This window comes from Oratosquilla oratoria, chromosome 36 (assembly GCF_046742065.1).
Source record: "Oratosquilla oratoria isolate Oo_2021 chromosome 36, ASM4674206v1, whole genome shotgun sequence".
Lineage (NCBI taxonomy): Eukaryota > Metazoa > Arthropoda > Malacostraca > Stomatopoda > Squillidae > Oratosquilla > Oratosquilla oratoria.
The window spans coordinates 46,606,332-46,630,593 of NC_134812.1; the positions used below are offsets into that span (position 1 = coordinate 46,606,332).

The window sequence follows — 24,262 nt, forward strand, 5'->3', positions numbered from 1 at the left end:
ATGTACACCATTTCTTAATCTACACAATTCTTAAGGTTTTGTTTTTCTATGTATCAATGACTCATTAATACTATTCATGAACTTACCAATCACTCTATCTCTGACAAGGGCAAAGTCATCAAATCCTAACTGAAGACGGTCTAAAAAGCCCTTTGCATTGCCCAAAGGCTTAATCTTCCTTTGTAATGGTAATTTGCAATACAATTTGGAAGTTTTTTTCTCTTCTTTCTCTGTTTCTTCATCACTACTTGACCAGTGTATACTATTGTACTGACTAGATGGATTGTGAGTGAATTCTGTCCTCAAGTTATGATGGCCAACCCAACTCTGCAATGTGATTACAAAATATTTTAAACACAAGAAATTCCAAAAGTTACCTACAGTCATATGCATAAAGATATTTTAAAGCATTTTTTTTTATATACCTGACAACGTTGCAGAAAAAGTAATCTTCTAATACTCTATAATGTGGCTAGATGTGAGAGAGGAAGGGGAGGTAAAGAGAGAAGAGATGTCAGGTTTCATAAGGCCACCAGAATACTGCTTAAATGTCTACAACAACCTTCCACTTGCACCACACAACACATCTATACAAAAACAAATTCCCATTCAGATCACAAAACAAGCACTTCAAGACATACAGTAAAAGCTCTCTTATCTGGCATCAGTGGGACCAAAGACATGCCAGATGCTCGAAAATCCGGATACTTGAAGGGGTCGCTAAAGTAAGTGAAGGGGTACAGAAATATGTCTACAATCACCCCCTTTACTCACTATTAATGTCAGTTAACATATAGTATCACATACCGTAACATAAACAAAGCATCACATGATTGCGGCATCACCACCTCACTCGCCAACATACAGTTCATCACTACACACTAACCTTCTCTGTACTTTTTTGAAGGGGTTACTAAAATAAGTGAAGGGTTACAAAAACACTATGTCTACAATCAACTCATTTTATTCACTATAAACAACATTTAACCTAATATAAACATTTAACTTAACATAAAAAAGCACATAAACAAACAAACAAACAAACAAAACCACCTCACTCGCCAACATCCAGTTTATCACTACCCTCTGTACTTGTTTGCCGCTCTTTCTTTCCCTTACAACCTACTTTAAAATAGTTTCTTATGTCAGCTTGTTTGCAGCTCTTTCCTCTTTGCAATAAAAACTCATTCTGGATGCAGTGAAGAGACATAACATCTCGGGTGGACCTATAGCTGCACTGCTATGCAAACTTAACAAAGACAGCTAAACCATTTGCAGCATCTTTCCACACCACCTTAGGCTCAGGGTCATTTTCTTCCTCACTATCTGCCTGTCATCTTCTTCCTCAATATCTGGCTCTGTCATCTTCTCAATTACTGCATTGATAAGTTCCTCATCAGTTAGAGTGAATGTTACCACTTCATCTTTGTCCACATCTACCCACTCTTTTAGCGCCTCATCTATTACGCTAAGTTTAGCACCACCACCCATCTCCCTCAACTCACTCACCACTGAATTTCTCTTGCCACCAAACCCTTCAAAGTCAGAATTATCCGCCTCTTCAAACATGATCAAGGGATACAATTTACGCCAACATCGCATCAAGGTTTGTTTTTTGACATCCTGCCAAGCTAACGAAGCCATGAAGATAGCATCTTTTACATTAATTTTTTTTTGGAACTCATCATAATTTACAAGCTTACACAGCATACTTTTACAGTAACTCATTTTAAAATTCTGAATTACACCCTGATCCATGGGCTGGATAATACTGGTTACATTCGGGGGTAAATAAAGAGCAAATATTTTTCCCACTACAAGTTCTTCAGCTGGCAGATGTGCTTTGCAGTTATCCAACAACAACACCACTTTACTGTCCTCTGGGAGCTCTTTCTTTTTCAAATTTTCCTACCAAGGGAACAAACAAATGCTTAAAACAGCACAGTTTTTTGTACATGCCTATCACACACAACTTTATCCTGTGAGTTCCTGCCATATTTGCACAGCACAGCACAGTCAGTCGATCCTTGCTGTGCTTGAATCCTTTGAGAGACCCCTCTGCCTCGCTTGCAAGCGTTGCTTTCGGAAGACAGCAGTAGAAAAGGCCAGTCTTGACTGCATTGTACACATGGTCCAGGGTCAATCCATGCTCCTCTACCAGGAGTGAAGAGAGGGAGAAGGAGAGAAGGGGTGGCTATACTAGTAAGTGAAGAGATAGGTAAACGTGTAGTGGAGTGGAAGGAGGTTTCCTCAAGGATAATGTGGATGAAGGTGAAACTGGGAAAGGAGATGTGGGTTTTTGTAAGTGCATATGGGCCTGGTAGTGAGAAGAATGTAGAAGAAAGGGAGGCTTTTTGGATAGATTTAAATGAGTGCATAGAGGGATTAGGGAGAAGTGTCAATTTAATAGTACTGGGAGACCTTAATGCTAGGGTAGAAAATGAACCAACTGACGAAGTGGTTGGGAAATGTGGAGTTCCAGGAAAGAATCGTAGTGGAGAGTTGATGGTGGAGATGTGTCTAGAAAGAGAGTTGATGATAGCAAATACAGTGTTTTGGAAGAAAGTCAAGCATAAGTACACATGGGAGAGGGTGGTGGATGGAAGGGTGGTAGATAGAGCATTAATGGACTATGTAGTGATGTAGTGGTAGATAGGAGTATAACAGGAAGAGTTAAGGATATACATGTGCTAAGGGGAGAGGGTGGGGGAATATCAGATCATTTTTTGGTGGACGGTAAATTGAGAGTGGAGGATAGATGGAGAATGAGGAAAACGACAAAAGGTAGGGAGGTGCTTGGAGTGAACTCTTTAAATGAAAAGGAAAAGGAGAAGGAGTACAAGAAGAAGTGAGAGAGGAGTGGGAGGGAGTGAAGGATAGAGTAGAGCTAGGAGTGGAGGAGGAATGGGGATGGTTCAAGGAGGGAGTCACAAAGTGTGCAAAGATGGTGTGTGGAACAAGAAGGATGGGGGGAAACAGAAATAAGGGTAGTGAATGGTGGGATAAGGAAACAAAGAAGGTTGTAGACGAGAAGAAGCAAGCTTTCACAGATTCATTACAAAATAGAATGAGGGAGTCATATGAGAGGTACAAAGAAAAGAAAAGTGAAGCACAAGGTAAAGGAGGCAAAGAGGAGAGCAGATGTGAAATGGGGTAAGAGTATGACAGAAAATTTTGAAAGTAATAAAAAGATGATTTGTTAAGAAATTAAGAGAGGAAGAGGAGGAGAATCAAGTAGAGAAGAAAAGGTAAAAGGTGCAGATGGAGAGATGATAATGGAAGAGAAGGCAGTAAGGGGAAGATGGGCAGAATATTTTAGGGAGTTGCTTAATGTGAAGGAGGATAGGGAGGGAAAGATAGTTGCAGTGGGAAATGCTAAGAAAATGACCGTGATGAGTGAGGAAAATAGAGGAGAAATAAGGAAGGATGAAGTGAAGGCAGTTGTTAAGATGATGAAAGCAGGTAAGGCACCTGGTCTGGATAGATGCCATGCAGAATGTCTAAAAAAAGGAGGGACAGTGATAGTGAAATGGCTGGTGAGGTTATTTAATGTTTGCTGGAGAGAGGGTAGAGTGCTGGGGGACTGGAGGAGTGCCTGTATAGTTCCACTTTAGAAGGGAAAAGGGGACAAGTGTGAGTGTAGTAGTTTCAGAGGGATTAGCTTGTTAAGTGTAGTTGGGAAGCGAGTAAATGCCTTGGTGGATTAAAGAGTGTAATGAGGAATAGACATTTGGGAATGGATGCGAAGAGGAGACTGTATGAAGAAGTGATTGTGCCAACAGCACTGTATGGGGCAGAAACATGGAACATAAGAGAAGAAGAGAGAAGGAGTTTGAATGTGTTTGAGATGAGGTGTCTGAGAAGTATGATGGGGGTTACTAGGCTAGATAGAGTGAGAAATGAGGAGGTGAGGAGGAGAACGGGGGTGGAAAGGGAGCTGGGAGATAGGGTTGATGAAAGAGTATTAGGATGGTTTGGACACATGGAAAGAATGAGTGAAGAAAGACTAGTAAAAGAGGTGTGGAAGGCAGATGTGGAGGGAGTGAACATGAGGGGACGTCCTAGGATGAGGTGGATGGATGGGGTGAAGGGGGTTTTGGGGAAGAGGGGAATGTCTGTTGAGGAAGGACGGGAGAGGACAGAAGACAGGGGTGAATGGAGAATGGTTGTATATGGATGATGTTGTGATAGCATGAGGTGGAATGGGCGGGTGGATGGGGGGTGAGGTAGTATGTGTGAGCAAAATTTGACGCATCCCGAAGGGATTTCTCCCCGTCCTCTCATTTTATGCAATGGGGGGACGGAGAGGGGGGGGTCGCCGATTTAATGAAGCGGCCTTGCTGTGGATGTGCTGTGTCTTGCGACACTGCTTCTGACCCAGGGCAGTGGACAAGGTGCAGGGATGACCCGTCATCCAGGAGGTGCTAAGATAAGAGGGAGAGTGGAGGGGTGTGGAGTGTATTCAGGGATGGAATAGGTGGAAATGATTTTATGCCTTTTTCTTTTTGGCTACCCCCCTTGTAAGGGGGAAAAAGCCTTGGTATATGTATGTATGTATGGGAAGGATTACGGGAGGATCTTGATTGAGAAGATTAGGAGAGGAACAGAGGGAGTAATTGGTGAGGAACAGTGTGGATTTAGGATGGGTAGAGGTTGTGTAGATCAGATTTTTATGGTAAGACAGATATGTGAGAAAGCTATAGGAAAGGGGAAGGATGTTTTTTGGGCTTTTATGGATCTGGAAAAGGCTTACGACAGGGTAGACAGGAAGGCACTATGGGAGGTCATGCGGATATACGGGATAGGAGGAAAGCTTCTAGGAGCTGTCAAGAGCTTTTACGAGAGTAGTAGAGCATGTGTCAGGATAAGAAATGGAGAGAGTGAGTGGTTCAAGGTAAAGGTGGGACTTCGTCATGGATGCGTTATGTCGCCCTGGCTGCTGAACTTGTACATGGATGGGGTGGTGCGAGAGGTAAATGCAAGGGTGGTGGGTCAGGGATTGGAGATGGTTAAAGAAAATGGAGGAAAGTGGGAGGTGAGCCAGCTGTTGTTTGCGGATGACACTGCGCTTGTGGCAGGATCGGAGGAGGGATTGAGAAAGTTGGTGACAGAGTTTGGGAGAGTGTGTGAAAGAAGGAAGCTGAAGATAAATGTGGGTAAAAGTAAAGTGATGAGATGTACAAGGGGTGAAAGTGGCAGCAGACTGGAAGTGAGCATTAAGGGAGAGCGACTGGACTTGGGTGCAAATGTGGCAGGAAAAGTTGGAGTGGAGGTGGAGGTAGAATGTAGATTGAGAGAAGCCAGTAAATGCCTTGGTGGATTAAAAAGTGTAATGAGAAATAGACATTTGGGAATGGATGCTAAGAGGAGACTGTATGAAGGAGTGATTGTGCCAACAGCACTGTATGAAGCAGAAACATGGAACATAAGAGAGGAAGAGAGGAGTTTGAATGTGTCGAGATGAGGTGTCTGAGAAGTATGATGGGGGTTACTAGGCTAGATAGAGAGAAATGAGGAGGTGAGGAGGAGAACGGGGGTGGAAAGGGGGTTGGGAGATAGGGTTGATGAAAGAGTATTAGGATGGTTTGGACACATGGAAAGAATGAGTGAAGAAAGACTAGTAAAAGAGGTATAGAAGGCAGATGTGGAGAGAGTGAACATGAGGGGATGTCCTAGGATGAGATGGATGGATGGGGTGAAGGGGGCTTTGGGGAAGAGGGGAATGTCTGTTGAGGAAGGATGGGAGAGGACAGAAGACAGGGGTGAATGGAGAATGGTTGTATATGGATGATGTTGTGATGCATGAGGTGGAATGGGTGGGGGGGATGGGGGTGAGGTAGTATATGTGAGCAAAATTTGACACAGTCCGAAGGAATTTCTCCCTGTCTTCTCATTTTATGCAGTGGGGGACGGAGAGGGGGGTCGCCGATTTAATGAAGCGGCCTTATTGTGGATGTGCTGTGACTTGCAACACTGCCTCTGACCCAGGGCAGTGGACAAGGTGCAGGGATGACCCGTCATCCAGGAGGTGCTAAGATGGGAGGGAGGGTGGAGGGGAGTGGAGTGTATTTAGGGAAGGAATAGGTGGAAATGATTTTATGCCTTTTTCTTTTTGGCTACCTACCTTGGAAGGGGGAAAAAGCCTTGGTATATGTATGTATGTATAAGATATAAAAACAGAGAGCGTGAATTAGAGAAAGAAATGATAAGAATGGAGAAGAAAAAGAAGGATAGGAGTAAAACATCTGATGGTATAAATCATGTTAGCATGGACTAGGCCTAGGCCTATTTCACGCTAAACTAGCATAAATTTAACAATCCTAACCTGTTGATAAACTTGTCAGCCGATGGTTGATCTGCAGATTTCGATTCACCAGCAATGTCCAGCTTCCTTATTCCATGCCGAGTCTTGAATTGGTGTAGCCAACCATTTGAGAACTGGCATGTTTCCGCTTCACCCATCTTCTTTGCTAGGTCGCATCCTTTTTCTTGCAGCATGGGGCCTGTTATTGATACTCCTTCGGATCTTTTCAGGCAAAACCACTCGTACAACACTTTGTCAATCATGTCCCCACACTGATATTGTAAAGTGTGACAGTTTTCACCAGCTTTTGGGGTGTCTGTCTCCTTCATAAACTCACGTAACTTCTTCGATTGGGCCTTAATATTGTAGATGGTTGATGATCCTATGCCGAATTTGTCTATGAGTATTTTTCTGTTTTCCCCTTTCTCTAAACATTTGCAAATGTCCACCTTCTGCCTAAGTGTAATCACAACACGTTCCCGTTTATCAACTTTGGGCATGATGAAAGTTTACAGGGGAACACTTGAGGAAGAGTGTAGCTGAACTGACACAAACGTGGCACATGTGAGACTGAACAGCGTGGGCAGTGGGCTGTGGCAGGTGGCGTGAAACTGACCCAGACAGTGGTGTGCTTTGGTAACAACAGGAACAATTAAAGCCTCACACGGGAAATTTTATCGATTTGTATTGATTTCATATAGATTTTTATAGATTTTAATGCTCGGAAAAACTATGCCGGATACTTGAAGTTGCCAGATACCTGAATGCTGGATAAGAGGGCTTTTACTGTATTACAAAACTCCCTACTCCTGCAAACTCCTCCAGACATTAGTTCGACAAATAAATCCTCCCCAAGAGAGACAAGAACCACACTAGCATGCTTGCATTCATGTCACCATCCAGCATGAAGATAATGACAACACAGAGTAGGCCTGACCACAGAAATAAAATGATCCAGATGTAACCACTCCTCTTTCTTTTCTTATCTTCTCAACCAACCCATGCACTTACATCTTACCAACTACATTCAACAGACTTATTCCTCTTAAAATTACTACATCCATATTGGTCTTCCTTCACCTACAGTACATGAGACTATACATCCATACCTCCAAACCACCAAAACACTTCCATCTTAGACACACACTGAACAATCTCATCAGACACTACACCCATTGTCAAGCATTTCACATGACATCCATCCAATCAAGTATCACATAATTAATGTCTTACCTCATTCAGCAATTCCTTTTCACCTTTTCTACTGGACATCACAGTGGCTATATCCTGAAAAAAATACAAAAGTAGAATCTGTCACAGTGGAAATAAGTCTTTTGACTTTCTGTGCCATCCTCGGATGTACAATTATATTTACTATGTATAATATGAGTTTTACATGTATTGTATTTCATTGTATGTATGATTGTATCCGAATAAAATAAAATAAAATAAAATCGCAGTGAATACATATACCTTATTATGCTTTACAGGCTAAATTTTATTCTGTTTCCTAACTTTGAACACTGTTTTGACAAAGCATAAAAAAATTAATATTCTTAACATACACCTCTCAGTCCTCCACTATGTTTCAATTTCCACTGTAGTTGATTACAAGGTACTTTGATCAGTGCCTTTTCTAGATCTAGGTACAAATACACCCAATTCTCTTCCTCTTCTAGCATTTCAACCGCTCTTGAATAAATGCTTACTATGTCTGACACAATCAATCCTTCCCTCATATACTCCACATTTAACAATCCTCTGAAATACTCAACCCATCTCCCCTAACTGCATTCACTTCCTTTAACATGTGTCCATCCATCTGTACTCTTCACTTTTTCCTCTCTACTTGATTAACCTCCATTCACTTGTTTATTTTACTCCAAAATATCTTTTTATTCTTTTCAAAACTTTCTGCCAATCTCCTACACTATTTTACATCTCTTAGCCTCCCTCATCTTATGCTTTGCTTCTCTATTCTTATTCTATCTCTCATATGCTTTCCTAGTTCTACTTTGCAATGAAAACACATCCCCTCATTTCTTCTATTCTACTACTGGCCCTCATCTCTTCATCCCACCATTCACTACCCTTCCTTCTGTACCCTCCCATCCTTTTTGTTCCACATGCCATTTTTGCACACCTTGTCACTTCCTACTTGAAACACCCCCATTCCTCTTCCACACCTACTTCCATTCTATCCTTCACCACCTCCCACACTTCTCTCAGCTTCTCCTTGTCTTCTTTCTCCTTTTTCTTTTCATTTAATATGTTAACTCTCAGCACCTCTCTCCCTCCCATGATCTTCTAGTTGATTGTCTGTAAAAATGTTCATTTCTTCAAAATATTTAAGCTATTGGTCTTTTACACAATTTCATTATTGTGCTGGTAAGGGACAATAGTCTGTAATTCAGTTGTATCTCCTTACTTGATTCTTTATAAATTAGGGCATTAGCCATTCCCAGTTCTGTGGAACAGATACTTTTAATGAACACATAATTAAGATATGAATTTTGTCCAACAACTGCTACCTGCATTCCTTATGTATGCTTTCACAAAAGAAAAGTGAAAAACAAAGAGGGCTGTCACCTGTTGTCAAAAGATGTGGACATGAAACCAAGACTAAAAATAGGATGTCCCCCCTATCCACAGTATGGAGTTTTTGCATCTTTTAGCTTCAAATTGTGCAATCAGGTGCATACTGTAGTAAATATCAATCCAAAACAGCACAAAATTATTATGAGTAACAGTTCTAAGTCTATACATGCTAGTTTTTTTTTGTTTTTTATCAATTGGAAAAAAGTGGAAATAATGCCAAACTGTGAGACAGCATTCTTAAGTACATGGAATTTCACAGAACGCTGACATTTCGCATACCTGATCTCTAAACTATTCTTTGTATTTACCTAGTTGTATTTTACGGGACGAGAGCTATGCTCATAGTGACCCGTTTTTGTATCTCTCCGCATCCAGTCTATTCTTAACATCGTGTATAGTTTTGGCATTCACTGTTTCTCTGTTCAGTTTGTTCCAGACATCAATCACTCTATGTGGGAAGCTATTCTTTTTCAGGTTTCTTCTGTAAGTGTCCTTCTTAATTTTTTTTTTCATGTCCTCTTGTTTCTCTTATGTCCCACTTTAATAAGTCATCTCTATCAAAGATTTCCATCCCTTTCATAATTCTGTAAATGGTCAATGAATCACTTCTTTCTGTTCTCTGTTCCAGTGTTGACAGATGTAGTTTCTCCAATCTTTGTTCATATGTCAGTTGTGCAAGTGTAGATGCCATTTTTGTCACTGTTCTTTGGATTCTTTCTAATTTTCTTACGTTCTTCTTTGTGCTGGATGCCCACAATGTTGCGGCATATTCTAGTTTAGGTCTTATCAGTGTAACCACTATTTTTTTAACCATCTCCTCGTCTACGTACTCAAAGGCCACTTTCATTGATCTTAGTAAGTTAAAAGTCTCTCCAAATAATTTGTTGACGTGTTTGTCAGGTGTCAAGTCACTTGAGATGATTACTCCCAGGTCCCTTTCTGAATTGACTTTTTTGACTTCTTTGTTTCCAATTTTGTATTGGCCTGATACTCTATTTTTGCTTTTTCCAAATTCTATTATGCTACATTTCTTAATGTTGAAGCTCATCTCGCATATCTGACTCCATTCCCATATTTTGTCTAGGTCTTCTTGTAGCGATCTACAATCTTCTTCCGTTTTTACTCATCTTGAGCAATTTGGCATCATCAGCGAAGAAGTTCAAGTAACAATTTACTCCCTCATCCATTTCATTTATATATATGGCAAACATTAAAGGGCCCAATACATAGCCTTGCGGGACTCCACTTTTCACATCTTCCCAGTTCGTATTTTTGTCTCTTAGTACCACTCTCATTTTTCTTCCAATTAAAAAGTCCTTCATCCATTCTAGCAGCTTATCCTGTATTCCTCCAATTATTTCAATTTTTCTTATGAATTTTTTATGTGGTACCTTATCGAATGCCTTCTGCAAATCCAAGAAGGCGCAATCTACCCAGCCATCTCTTTCTTGTATTATCTCAATTAATCTTGAGTAAAAGCAAATTAGGTTTGTGGTACACAATCTTCCACTTCTAAAGCCAAATTGTTTAGGGTTTATCAAAAAGTGTAATGAGGAATAGAAATTTGGGAATGGATGCTAAGAGGAGACTATATTTACCTAGTTGTATTTACCTAGTTGTATTTTGCGGGAAGGGGAGCTATGCTCGTGTTGTCCCGCCTTTGTATCTTGCAGTGTCTAGTTTGTTTTTAAACTCATGAATGGTTTTTGCGCATACTATTTCATTGTCCAGTTTGTTCCAAGTGTCCAAAACTCTATGAGGAAAACTGTTTTTCTTCAGTTCTCTTCTATAGCTATGTTTTTTTATTTTCTTTCCATGTCCTCTTGTGTTTCTTTTGTCCCAGTTAAGTAAGTTCTCACTATCGAGTACCTCTGTGCCTTTCATGATTCTGTAGATGGTCAATAGGTCACCTCTCTCTCTTCTTTGCTCCAGTGTCGGTAACTCCAGTTTAGCCAATCTCTCTTCGTATGATAGGTTTGCAAGTGCAGGTGCCATTTTTGTAGCTGCTCTTTGGATTCTTTCTATTTTCTTTATATTCTTTTTGGTACTGGGGGACCACAATGTCGCTGCATACTCTAATCTAGGCCTTATCAATGTAACCAATATTTTTTTCATCATGTCTTCGTCCAAGTATGTAAACGCCACTTTTATTGATCTTAGCAAGTTGTAAGTCTCCCCGACAATTTTGTTAATCTGTATATCATAGGACAAGTCGTTCGTGATAATTACTCCCAAATCTTTTTCGGATCCTACTTTCTTTACTTCTTTGGTTCCAATTGTATATTTTCCTGATATTCTGTTTTTGCTTTTTCCAAACTCCATTATGCTACACTTCTTCGTATTAAAGTCCACTTCCCATTTCTGACTCCAGTTCCATACCCTATTTAGGTCTTCTTGCAGTGCTTCACAGTCCTCATCAGTTTCTATTTTCCTTAGCAGTTTGGCGTCATCGGCAAAGAAGCTCATGTAGCAGTTCACGTCCTCATCCATGTCATTCATATAGATAGCAAACATTATTGGTGCCAGCACAGATCCTTGCGGTACTCCACTGATCACCTCTTTCCAGTCTGAATATTTTTCTCTGAGCACTACTCTCATCTTTCTACCAGTCAGAAAGTCCTCTATCCATTTTAGTAGGTTTCCCTGTATTCCTCCTATGTGTTCCAGTTTTTTTAGTAGTTTTCTGTGTGGTACTTTGTCAAAGGCTTTTTGCAAGTCTAGGAATGCACAATCAGCCCATCCATTTCTTTCTTGCACTATGTCTATTAGTCTTGAGTAAAAGCATATTAAGTTTGTGGAGCATGATCTTCCTTGTCTGAATCCGAATTGTCTTGGGTTTAATATGTCATTGTCTTCCAGATGTTTTACCCATCTATTCTTGATTATTTTCTCACAAATTTTGGCAATGGTGCTTGTTAGTGATACTGGCCTATAGTTGGTGGGTTCTTCTTTGTTTCCTCCTTAGGATGTCCCCCCTATCCACAGTATGGAGTTTTTGCATCTTTTAGCTTCAAATTGTGCAATCAGGTGCATACTGTAGTAAATATCAATCCAAAACAGCACAAAATTATTATGAGTAACAGTTCTAAGTCTATACATGCTAGTTTTTTTTTGTTTTTTATCAATTGGAAAAAAGTGGAAATAATGAAGGAGTGATTGTGCCAACAGCACTGTATGGGGCAGAAACATGGAACATAAGACAGGAAGAGAGAAGGAGTTTGAATGTGTTTGAGATGAGGTGTCTGAGAAGTATGATGGGGGTTACTAGGCTAGATAGAGTGAGAAATGAGGAGGTGAGGAGAAGAACAGGGGTGGAAAGGGGGTTGGGAGATAGGGTTGATGAAAGAGTATTAGGATGGTTTGGACACATGGAAAGAATGAGTGAAGAAAGACTAGTAAAAGAGGTATGGAAGGCTGATGTGGAGGGAGTGAACATGAGGGGACATCCTAGGATGAGGTGGATGGATGGGGTGAAGGGGGCTTTGGGGAAGAGGGGAATGTCTGTTGAGGAAGGACGGGAGAGGACAGAAGACAGGGGTGAATGGAGAATAGTTGTATATGGATGATGTTGTGATGCATGAGGTGGAATGGGGGGGGGGATGGGGGGTGAGGTAGTATGTGTGAGCAAATTTTGATGCAGCCCTACGGGATTTCTCCCCGTCTTCTCCTTTATGCATGGGGGGACGGAGAGGGGGGGTCGCCGATTTAATGAAGCGGCCTTGCTGTGGATGTGCTGTGTCTTGCGACACTGTTTCTGACCCAGGGCAGCGTACAAGGTGCAGGGATGATCCGTCATCCAGGAGGTGCTATGATGAGAGGGAGGGTGGAGGGGTGTGGAGTGTACTCAGGGATGGAATGGGTGGGAATGATTTTATGCCTTTTCCTTTTTGGCTACCTCCCTTGTAAGGGGGAAAAAGCCTTGGTATATGTATGTATGTATTTTATTTTCCTCCAAGTGTTTGGTCCATTTATTTCTGATGACTTTTTCACATATTTTTGCTACTGTGCTTGTAAGGGATACCGGTCTGAAATTTGTACGGTCTTCCCTATTTCTTCCTTTGTATATTGGTACTATGATTGCATCTTTCCAATCTTGTGGTACCTTTCCTTCTTTGAGTGAGGAGTCTATTATCTTGTATAGTTTGTCTGTCAGTTCGTCTATACACTCTTTCAGTATCCAATTTGCAATTCCATCTAATCTGTGTGATTTCCTGACATCTAGGTTTTTTATTTGATCTCTTATTTCTTTTTGTGTTACCTTTATCTATTCCATTTTGGGTGATCTTTCTTGTTTTCTATCTTCCCAAAATTGTGAGCTCTCAATTGTAAAAACTGACCTAAAATGTCTGATCATGACTTCTGCCATTTCTGTATCATCTATATATTCTTTATCTCCTTCACGCAATTTTACTATTTCATGTTTATCCTTTAGTTTTTCATTTATGTATCTGTAAAAGAGTTTGGGTTGATCCTTACATTTGTCTATATCTTTTTCATAATTTCTTTTTTCTTTCCTGCATATATTCACATATTAGTTCCTAAGTTTTATATATGTTACAAAGGATTACAAAGGCGGAGCATGCCGACAGGAGACCTTTTGATCCATATCTAGGTCGGATGCGAAAAAAAAAAATCATATTAATAATAAAACAATAAATAAAAACTATAATAATGTAAATAACAAATAAAATACATAAATAAATGCATAGGTATAGTTAAATAATAAACAAACAGGTAAATAGTAAATAATAATAAATTGACATATAACTAATAATAAATGAAAATCAGACAGACAAACAAAACAAAAACAAATAATATAAGATAAATTATAATCATTACAGCATCTTACTTAGGTAATTATCTAAATGATTCTTAAAGCTTTGAACTGAACTACATTGCACTACCTGTGCAGGAAGTTTATTCCATTTGGATCTTTTTTTTTCTTTTTTCCAGGCTTTGTCTCTTCTATCTCTAGGCTTGCTGCACCTTTTGTTATACCAACACTTAATATAATGCCGCGTCCACACAGTCGAGCTGTGCCTGGCAGACTTTGCCCTTACCGGGCAAAGTTGTCCACACAGCTGACGATGGTGGTTGGAGGTTAGTTGGCCGCAAGCAGAGGTTGGGAGTGAGTGGTTCAGTGCGGTACGATAACCATGGTTCCCGCCATACTTGGAAAGAAGGTAGTACTTTACAGCATTATAATTGCTGCCTTCATTAAAAAGAAAAACAAGAAATCACGGAGACTTGTCTGGTGCCGGGAGTGGTTACAAAGGCATGATTTAATGGGAAGCTCAGTGACAATCCTACGTGAATTGCAGGATGAAAATGAACAATTGTTTTGCAATTACATGAGAATGAAAAAACAGTTTTTCTGTTCTCCTTTCGAAAGTGGAGCCATATATACAAAGGCAAGAGACAAGTACGAGGAAAAGCTAATTTCTTTTTCACATGACTTTCACTCCTGCTTATCGTCTGTGCTATGTCCTTCAGTGCTGCAGCACGTTTGTCTCTATTTTTATAATCAAAACACTTCACATTCCATAAACATTCCTGAACTCGGTATGAACCAATCAATGTTACGGTGTTTTGTCAAGACTAGTATACACTAGTACTAGGTGCGGACATAGTGGTAAGGTAACTTCAGTCTGTACTGAGCAGGTTTGCTTACTTTGACCGCACCTCTCCTCGTGCGTTTGGCAGTGATATCAGCCATCCATTCACTGCCCGCAAATGGCGCCGGGAATGGACAGTTTAATGCTTTGCCCGCTGAAATTGCCCATTGTCGAGCAAAGCCCTCGTGCCTGACGGACAGTCCTCGACCGTGTGGACGTGACATAAGTCTCTTTTTGTTTCTTTTTTGGTACATATTTGTGAAGCAAATTCATTGCAAAAGAGTAGAAAGATATGGGAGTGTTAATAAAAGCCGATTGTCACCTGACAAACATATCAACTGAATTGCGGAAGAGACATATGAACTGTTACTGAATAATGAATAGGCTAGAAAAAATATATGTATTATTTATTTTCTCTCTCTTTTTTTTAACTTCTGCCCTATCAGTAAGTTACACCTTTAGCTTAGTTATGACTAGAGGTTAATAATAGTCTTTTTCTACCAACTAGGCTAAACTGGATTCAGATGAGTTATGTTAAGTTGGATTGGGTTAGGTTAGATTATATTGGGTTAGGTTAGGTATTTTTTCTAGTGTGTTTTGTATGAATCTCATCCTTCAATTCCATCACAAATTACTGTTTTTGACTATTTCTATTAGTGCCAAAATCAGTGATTGGAAGAGGAAATGAAGGTTTCATTCAAAACACGTCAAAACACATAGGAAATAATTCCTGATATTCTATTTACAGCAATTTACACTGAAATTCAAAATCTACCAGGAGGTGCCAAGATAAGAGGGAGGGAGGAGGGGAGTGGAATATAATGATAATTTATACGGTGCCGCACACGTAGGCGTCATGAGGAGCAAGTGGATTCGCGACGCTGCCATATCGGCGTCTTGATTATATTTATTGTAGTCGCCCCTGTGTTTTTACATTCTCTCAATTGTGCCCTAAATCCCATTCTCTGTGGTTTTCAAAATTCGCGGGTGAAAGAGAGAACGATCGATATAAGCGGTGACTATATTTTATGATGCGAGTATTATTACGTCACGTCGTACGGCTGGCATTGGCTGCTGCCCGCGAGATTTAAGTCCCGTACTGAAAATACATATTATAGTGTTTGAATATGGTAAAAAGGATAAAAATAATTAAATAAACTACTGTACATGTTTAATAGGCTATATTCAGTATCTCTGGTGGTTAATATACAGGTAGGCTAGGTACAGTGACCACGGAACAGAGTGGGGATCGACTTACGATGAGATCGTCTTACGATGGCTCTATCGAAACCTAATGCCATCGTAAGTCGACGTTTACCTGTATAGGAAATGGAATGGGTGGGAGTGGTTTCTATGCCTTTTTCTTTTTGGCTACCCCCCATGTAGGGGGAAAAAGCCTTTGGTATATGTATGTACCAAAAATACACACATACGGTAAAACAAGAGGACACGGAAAAAAATTGAAAAAGGATAGTTATAGAAAAAACTTGAAAAGGAACAGTTTCCCACACAGAGCGATAAATACATGGAACAAATTAGACAACAAAACAGTATGTGCTAACACTATACAAGATTTCAAGATAAAACTTGATGCGGAGAGATACAAAGCATAGCTCCCCTCCCATATATTACAACTAGGTAAATAAATACACCAAAGGCTTTTTCCCCCTTACAAGGGAGGTAGCCAAAGTCAAAAGGCATAAATCCATTCCCACCCATTTCATCCCCACATACTCCACTTCCATTTACCATCCCTCCCTCCCTCCCTCTTTTCTTGGCTCCTGGATAATGGGTCATCCTTGCATCTCACCCACTACCCTGGGTCAGAAGCAATGCAGCAAGCCATAGCACATCCACAGCAAGGCCGCTTCATTTAATCTGCAACCCCCACTCCCCGTCCCCTCATGCAGAAAAAGAAAAGACAGGGAAAAATCACTTTGGGCTGCATCAAAATATCATTCACACATATTCTCTAACCCCCCTCCACTCCCTTCCATGCACCACAGCATCATCCATACACAACCACTCTCCACTCACTCCTATCTTCTCCCTTTCTTCCTCAACAGACATCCCCCTCTTTCCAAATGTCCCTTTGACCCCATCCATTTATCTCATCCTTGATTGCTCCCTCATGTTCACTCCATCCACCTCTGCTTTCCACACTTTTACTAATTTTTCTTTACTCATTCTTTCTGTGTCCAAACCCTCCCAAAGCTATTTCATTAACCCTATCTCCCAACTACTTTTCCATCCCCACTCTCCTCCTCACTTGGTTTCTCACTTTATCCAACCTAGTAACCCCACCAATACTTCTTACATTTCATCCCAAACACATTTAAAAAAAATTCTCTCTTCCTCTCTCATGTTCCAGATTTCTGCCCTATACAGTGGTTGGTACAATCATCCCTTCATACAATCTCCTCTTGGCTTCCATTCTTAAATGTCCATTTCTCATTACACTTTTTTATCCCCCAAGGCATTCACTTGCTTCTCTCAATCTACATTCTACCTCCACTCCCCCCAAAAATATTACTAGGTAAAATTCCAGAAACACACATGCAGACATTTAACATAAAAATTACATTGTCCAGTAGCACCTAATCTATCCATTCCATAGGAAAAAATAAATAAATAAATGAAAAATGCCTTTTCATGTTACTGATATGGTTTAACGTCACACACTCCCCCCCCTATCAGAAGGCTAGGACAGTGCCCTTCACAGAGGGCTTTGTAGCGTGGAATTTAATGAACCATGCCCTTGGTTCAACTTTGCCGTTGGCAGGATTCGAACTGCCCTCACCTCGACCTTCGCTGCAAATAACGACGCCCTAACCCGCTCAGCCAGAAAAAAAAATGTCTTGTCAGCAAAAATGAATAAAAAGTGAAAATAATTTTGTGGGGGTGGAAAAATACCCAAGGTGATGCCAGAAATGAATGTCAGTCCGGTGGCATACAGAATACTGCACATTGATAATTTCTGACCATTACAGAAAAGATTAACAGCATTGAATCCTTTCTTGCTTAAGTTTTTTGTTCATGTTTCAGCCTATTAGATTACGGCATTAACACGATTTTTGTCTTTGACAAGCAAGTGTTATTTTCTAACTTTTTTCATTGCAAAAATGTCCATTATTGTCAAACTTTGCTTTTGTAGCTTTTAAATTTATGCCCCAAAATAGCTCAATTTCACCATTTTTGGAGAGAAAACAAAATAACAAATTCAAATGACAAAATTTCATTTTAAAACTTCAGAAACTAATTTTTATTATTAAAAATGAAGTTTTTCTTGAATTGTGTGAATCAAGTAAATCCTATTCCTTCTGTCTTGAAATCAAAAGCTCACCATTTGACTTTGTCAAACCAAGATATCTGATGAGTTCATTGAGATCTCTTTGGTTTAGGTAGTAAGGATTCCTCCCAACTACAACTGTATCTGTGATGTCACAATCTTCCTCTCTGTTTAGCTCATCTTCTGACTTGCTGCTTTCCTCTGATAGTTGACTTCTTTCTGGAGGCGCTGGTACAGGAACATCAGCACTGTATGGTACTGGTGCAATGGAAGATAAAATGTCTGGATAGAGAACAGCTGCTGCATTTTTCCCAGATCGGCATTTGGAAGGATCCACCATTCAGAAAAAACAGTCAGTTGAGTGATCATTTGGTTCATGCCATATTCTAGGAATAGCAAATTTCATTTCTCTGTTTTTCCCTCTAAACCATCCTGTAAAAGAACAACAGTACGAGTTTCTGTTAAACTTATTTTATTTCTATTTTAATACTTAATTGGATTTTACTCTTGAAAGAATAACAGTTATCTTACTTTCTAGTATTCTCTTACAATACTCACAAGCAAAATGAGGTGCCCAGGTCTTGTCTTGGTCCCCAACTGGCAACCAAAATATGTTTTGTAAGCTTCACACATTTTTCTAGATGCTGTCACAGAAAACTTCTTTGCTCTTGGTCTTGATGAACTGACCACATATGTAGCAGAATGCATCTAGAGAATGATTACAGCCTCTCAATACCATTTCACCTCTTGTGATGTGTCTTCTCAGGCAGACACAAGCTGGGTGGTATGCAAGCCCCAACTATATTGTCAACCAGTACTCTTGAATACTCTTAGTCTTTCTGGAATGTATTCCACAATGTTCTCACTATTTCTAGAATATTCTTGAACCCACTTTAAAATATTCTGAACCATTCTAGAAAATAACTGTAGATTCTAGAAACTTATTGAGTATTCTACATATTTCTACTTTATTCTTAACATTTCTAGAATATTCTGGAAATACTCTAGAAATTTCTGAAAAACTGGTATAACATTTTGGAACATTTGAGAAGATTTCTAAATTGTAACTTTGTAAGCAGATTTCTTGCTATATCTGGTCAGTTCAAGAATTATCTTATTAAAATTACAAATATTTAGAACATTATATTTTTTCTTTGTTTTAACTTATTTGCAACATTCCAAAAGCAATTGGATAAATCAATGAGATTTTGCAAAGGTTACCTGACATGAATACAAATAGTAATCCATACTATAATGAAATAAGGCAAAAATGTAAATTCATTGTTCTAACCACAAAAGCATAGTTTTCATTTTTTTTTTTTTGTCACGGAGAACCGCGACAGAAAAAAAAACGCTGACATTTTGTTTAGATGGAATTAACTGGAAAATTATGGTTTTGAGCCAAGGACAAGACAAAATTGAAATTTTGTTACTTAGTGTTATACTATCATATTTACATTTACCTTACTGAAAGTAAAATTGGTCAAACTACAGGCAACAGGAATTGAAGGTAAATTGCTCCAATGGACTAAGGGTTTCTTGTCAGGGAGAATGCATCGAGTATCAATTCGAGGCATAGTATTAGGATGGTTACCAGTCATGAGTGGTGTCTCCCAAGGTAGTGTGTTGGGACCTTGTCTCTTCCTGGTGTATATTAATGACCTGGTCAACAATCTGGAGTCCTCAATAAGTCTATTTGCAGATGATGCAAAAATCTACAACATCATTTCATCGGAGGAGAATGTTGAAGCACTGCAGAGGGATGTAGAGTGCCTGGATACATGGAGTGACAAATGGCTGCTAACATTTAACACAAACAAATGCAAATTGATACATATTGGCCACAGGAATCAGCAGGCAGACTACCGATTTAGGGGGTCAGTACTAAATAAATCAACACAAGAGAAGGACCTAGGAATAGTGACCTCAAATGACCTCAAGTCCTCTGCTCATGTAGCAATGGTTGCTGCCAAGACAAACAGTCACCTTGGCATAATAAAGAGGAACTTCACCATCCTCAAAAGAGAAATCCTGGTACCACTCTATCTTCCTCTGGTCAGGCCAATCCTCGATTCTGCAGTCCAAGCATGGTCTCCACACTTGGTGAAGGATATTCAGACCCTAGAGAAAGTGCACAGGAGGGCAACCAAAAAATTGGTACCAGAGCAATCTAACCTGGAATATGAAGATAGGTGTCACCAATTAGGAATCCAGACCCTCCAGGATAGAACGAGGGGAGACTTCTTAATACAAGTGTATAAGTTGCTCCACGGCATTGGTAACGTCCCCTTCAACAAGCTCTTTAGACTTTACCCTTCATACAAGGTAACAAGCAACTTAAGGAGTCACTCACTTAAATTGTCTAAACGCACACACTAAAGAAAGAATTTGAAAGGTAACTGGTTTACCACTGCACTGGAGTCCAGTGCAGTGACCGCGCCCTCATTAGCCTCTTTTAAAACTCAATACGACAGACACGTAAATTTGATCCAATAACTGGCTGACAAGTCCTGGAGGTGTGAATCACGACAAAAAGTTTACTTCTTACTTCCTCGCTTTCTCGATTAGGTAAGGCAGTTTATCAAGAAACATCAATACCGATTTTTTTCAATACTTACTTATACTGCAATGGGCACAGCCTTTCTGAATATAAAAGATAAGAGAGAATAATCAAACCGACGCAAGAAAAGAACATATCGACAAAACAATGATGCAGGAAGGTGTCAAATATTACGAGCGACGTAATTTCTAAAATCCCGCTTACGTGACTTCGTCAATGATCATTGTATTCTCTGGACTCTGGAGGGTCATTTAAATATTCTTATATTGAATATAAGAATTTAAATTCGGGCAATACGAATACAATATTCCTATTGCCCTTATTTCAATTGTTGTACAATATTTGCATATTTCAATTTAGTAATAATAACAACTCTTTTTTTACTTTTGCAGAAATATTGAGACTTTTCTCAAATAATTTCCATTCTATGATAAGTATGTTTCATAACTACGTGAATATCATTCGAACTATATTTTTTTCAAGAAGCCACAATAGTGACAATAGGTTCTATTCTTGTTTTCTCTGTCTTTTATATACAATATAAAGGAAATGTTGTTGACTAAATTTACGAACGCTGCTGTCTTACGTAATTCTATATTTCCTATTTTGGTTTAGTATTATTATTTACTGTTATATACAATATATTATCATTATCATTATTATTGTTGTTATTGTTGTTGTTATTATTATTATTATTATTATTATTATTATTATTATTATTATTATTATTAATATTATTATTATTATTATTATTATTATTATTATTATTATTATTATTATTATTATTATTATTATTATTATTATTATTATTATTATTATTATTATCATTATTATTATTATTATTATTGTTATTATTATTATTATTATTATTATTATTATTATTATTATTATTATTATTATTATCATTATTATTATTATTATTATTATTATTATTATTATTATTATTATTATTATTATTAATATTATTATTATTATTATTATTATTATTATTATTATTATTATTATTATTATTATTATTATTATTATTATCATTATTATTAATTATTATTATTATTATTATTATTATTATTATTATTATTATTATTATTATTATTATTATTATTATTATTATTATTATTATTATTATTATTATTATTATTATTATCATTATTATTATTATTTTGTATTACTATTATTATTACTATTATTATCATTATTATTATTATTATTATTATTATTATAATCATCATCATCATCATCATCATCATCATCATCATCATCATCATCATCATCATCATCATCATCATCATCATCATCATCATCATCATCATCATCATCATCATCATCATCATCATATTATTATTATTATTATTATTATTATTATTATTATTATTATTATTATTATTATTATTATTATTATTATTATTATTATTATTATCATTATTATTATTATTATTATTATAATAAGCTGAGAGTGGAGGATAGATGGAGAAGGAGGAAAGGGACAAAAGGTAGGGAGGTTCTTAGAGTGAACTCCTTGAATGAAAAGGAAAAGGAGAAGGAGTACGAAAAGAAGCTGAAGGAGTGGGAGGGAATAAAGGATAGAGCAGAGATGGGTGTGGAGGAGGAATGGGGATGTTTCAAGGAGGGAGTCTTAAAGTGTGCAAGGATGGTGTGTGGAACAAGAAGGACAGGGGGAAATAGAAGAAAGGGTAGTGAATGGTGGGATGAGGAAACAAAGAAGGCTGTAGAAGAGAAGAAGCGAGCATTCACAGATTGGTTACAAAAGAGGCCAGGGGAGTCATATGAGACGTACAAAGAAAAGAAAAGAGAAGTAAAGCAAAAGGTAAAGGAGGCAAAGAGGAGAGCAGATGTGAAATGGGGTAGGAGTATGACAGAAAATTTTGAAAGTAATAAAAAGATGTTTTGGAAAGAAATTATGAGAGGAAGAGGAGGCGAATCAAGTAGGGAAGAAAAGGTAAAAGGTACAGATGGAGAGTTGATAATGGAAGAGATGGCAGTGAGGGGAAGATGGGCAGAATATTTTAGGGAGTTGCTGAATGTGAAGGAGGATAGGGAAAGAAAGATAGCTGCAGTGGGAAATGCGAAGAAAATGACCGTGATGAGTGAGGAGAATGGAGGAGAAATAAGGAAGGATGAGGTGAAGGCAGCTGTAAAGATGATGAAAGCAGGTAAGGCACCTGGTCTGGATGGATGTCATGCAGAATGTCTGAAAAAGGGAGGTGCAGTGATGGTGGACTGGTTGGTGAGGTTATTTAATGTTTGCTGGAGAGAGGGTAGAGTACCGGAGGACTGGAGTAGTGCCCGTATAGTTCCTCTTTACAAGGGAAAAGGGGACAAGTGTGAATGTAGTAATTTCAGAGGGATTAGCCTGTTGAGTGTAGTAGGGAAGGCTTATGGGAGGATCTTGATTGAGAGGATTAGGAGAGGAACAAAGGGAGTAATTGGTGAGGAACAGTGTGGATTTAGGACGGGTAGAGGTTGTGTAGATCAGATCTTTGTGGTAAGACAGATATGTGAGAAAGCTATAGGAAAGGGGAAGGATGTTTTTTGGGCTTTCATGGATCTGGAAAAGGCTTATGATAGGGTAGACAGAAAGGCACTGTGGGAGGTTATGCAGATTTATGGGATAGGAGGAAAGCTTTTGGGAGCTGTCAAGAGTTTTTATGAGAGTAGTAGAGCATGTGTTAGGATTAGAAATGGAGAGAGTGAGTGGTTTGAAGTAAAGGTGGGACTTCGTCAAGGATGCGTTATGTCGCCCTGGCTGTTCAACTTATACATGGATGGGGTGGTGCGAGAGGTGAATGCTAGGGTAGTGAGTCAGGGATTGGAGATGGTTAAAGAAAATGGAGAAAAGTGGGAGGTGAGCCAGCTGTTGTTTGCGGACGACACTGCGCTTGTGGCAGGGTCAGAGGAGGGATTGAGGAAGCTGGTGGCAGAGTTTGGGAGAGTATGTGATAGAAGAAAGCTAAAGATAAATGTGGGTAAAAGTAAGGTGATGAGATGTACAATGGGTGAAAGTGGCAGTAGACTGGAAGTGAACATTAAGGGAGAGCGACTGGAGGAAGTGGATAGTTTTAGATACTTGGGTGCAAGTGTAGCAGGAAAAGGTGGAGTAAAGGTGGAGGTAGAATGTAGATTGAGAGAAGCGAGTAAATGCCTTGGTGGTTTAAAGAGTGTAATGAGGAATAGACATTTGGGAATGGATGCGAAGAGGAGACTGTATGAAGGAGTGATTGTGCCAACAGCACTGTATGGGGCAGAAACGTGGAACATAAGAGAAGAAGAGAGGAGGAGTTTGAATGTGTTTGAGATGAGGTGTCTGAGAAGTATGGTGGGGGTTACTAGGCTAGATAGAGTGAGAAATGAGGAGGTGAGGAGGAGAACAGGGGTGAAAAAGGATTTGGGAGATAGGGTCGATGAAAGAATATTAGGATGGTTTGGACACATGGAAAGAATGAGTGAAGAAAGACTAGTAAAAGAGGTATGGAAGGCAGATGTGGAGGGAGTGAACATGAGGGGACGTCCTAGGATGAGGTGGATGGATGGGGTGAAGGGGGCTTTGGGGAAGAGGGGAATGTCTGTTGAGGAAGGAAGGGAGAGGACGGAAGACAGAGGTGAGTGGAGAATGGTTGTATATGGATGATGTTGTGACTGCATGAGGAGGAATGGGCGGGGAAGTGGGGGGTGGGGTAGTATGTGTGAATAAATTTTGACGCAGCCCGAAGGGATTTCTCCCCGTCCTCGCCTTATATGCAAAGGGGGACGGAGAGGGGGGGTCGCCGATTAAATGAAGCGGCCTTGCTGTGGATGTACTGTGTCTTGCGACACTGCTTCTGACCCAGGGCGGTGGGCAGGGTGCAGGGATGACCCGTCATCCAGGAGGTGCTCAGATG

The 24,262-nt window shown here is 39.2% G+C and overlaps 1 protein-coding gene across 6 annotated transcripts in view; it reads right to left on the minus strand.

Annotated features, from left to right (window-relative positions):
- The window catches only part of LOC143018988 (uncharacterized), a 61,205-nt gene extending 40,315 nt beyond the window's left edge, over positions 1–20,890 (minus strand). For 3 of the 6 annotated variants that reach the window (XR_012965797.1, XR_012965796.1, XM_076174683.1), the window contains exons 1-3: positions 17,861–17,963; positions 7,538–7,591; positions 87–327 (exon numbers count right to left, since the gene is read on the minus strand). Coding sequence is in view for 4 of the 6 variants with exons in the window: in XM_076174683.1 (XP_076030798.1) it covers positions 87–327; positions 7,538–7,591; positions 17,861–17,863 (298 nt within the window). In the remaining 2 variants the exon portion in view is untranslated. The other 3 variants (XM_076174684.1, XM_076174686.1, XM_076174685.1) reach the window with 3 other exon arrangements.
- Between the last annotated feature and the right edge of the window lie 3,372 nt (positions 20,891–24,262).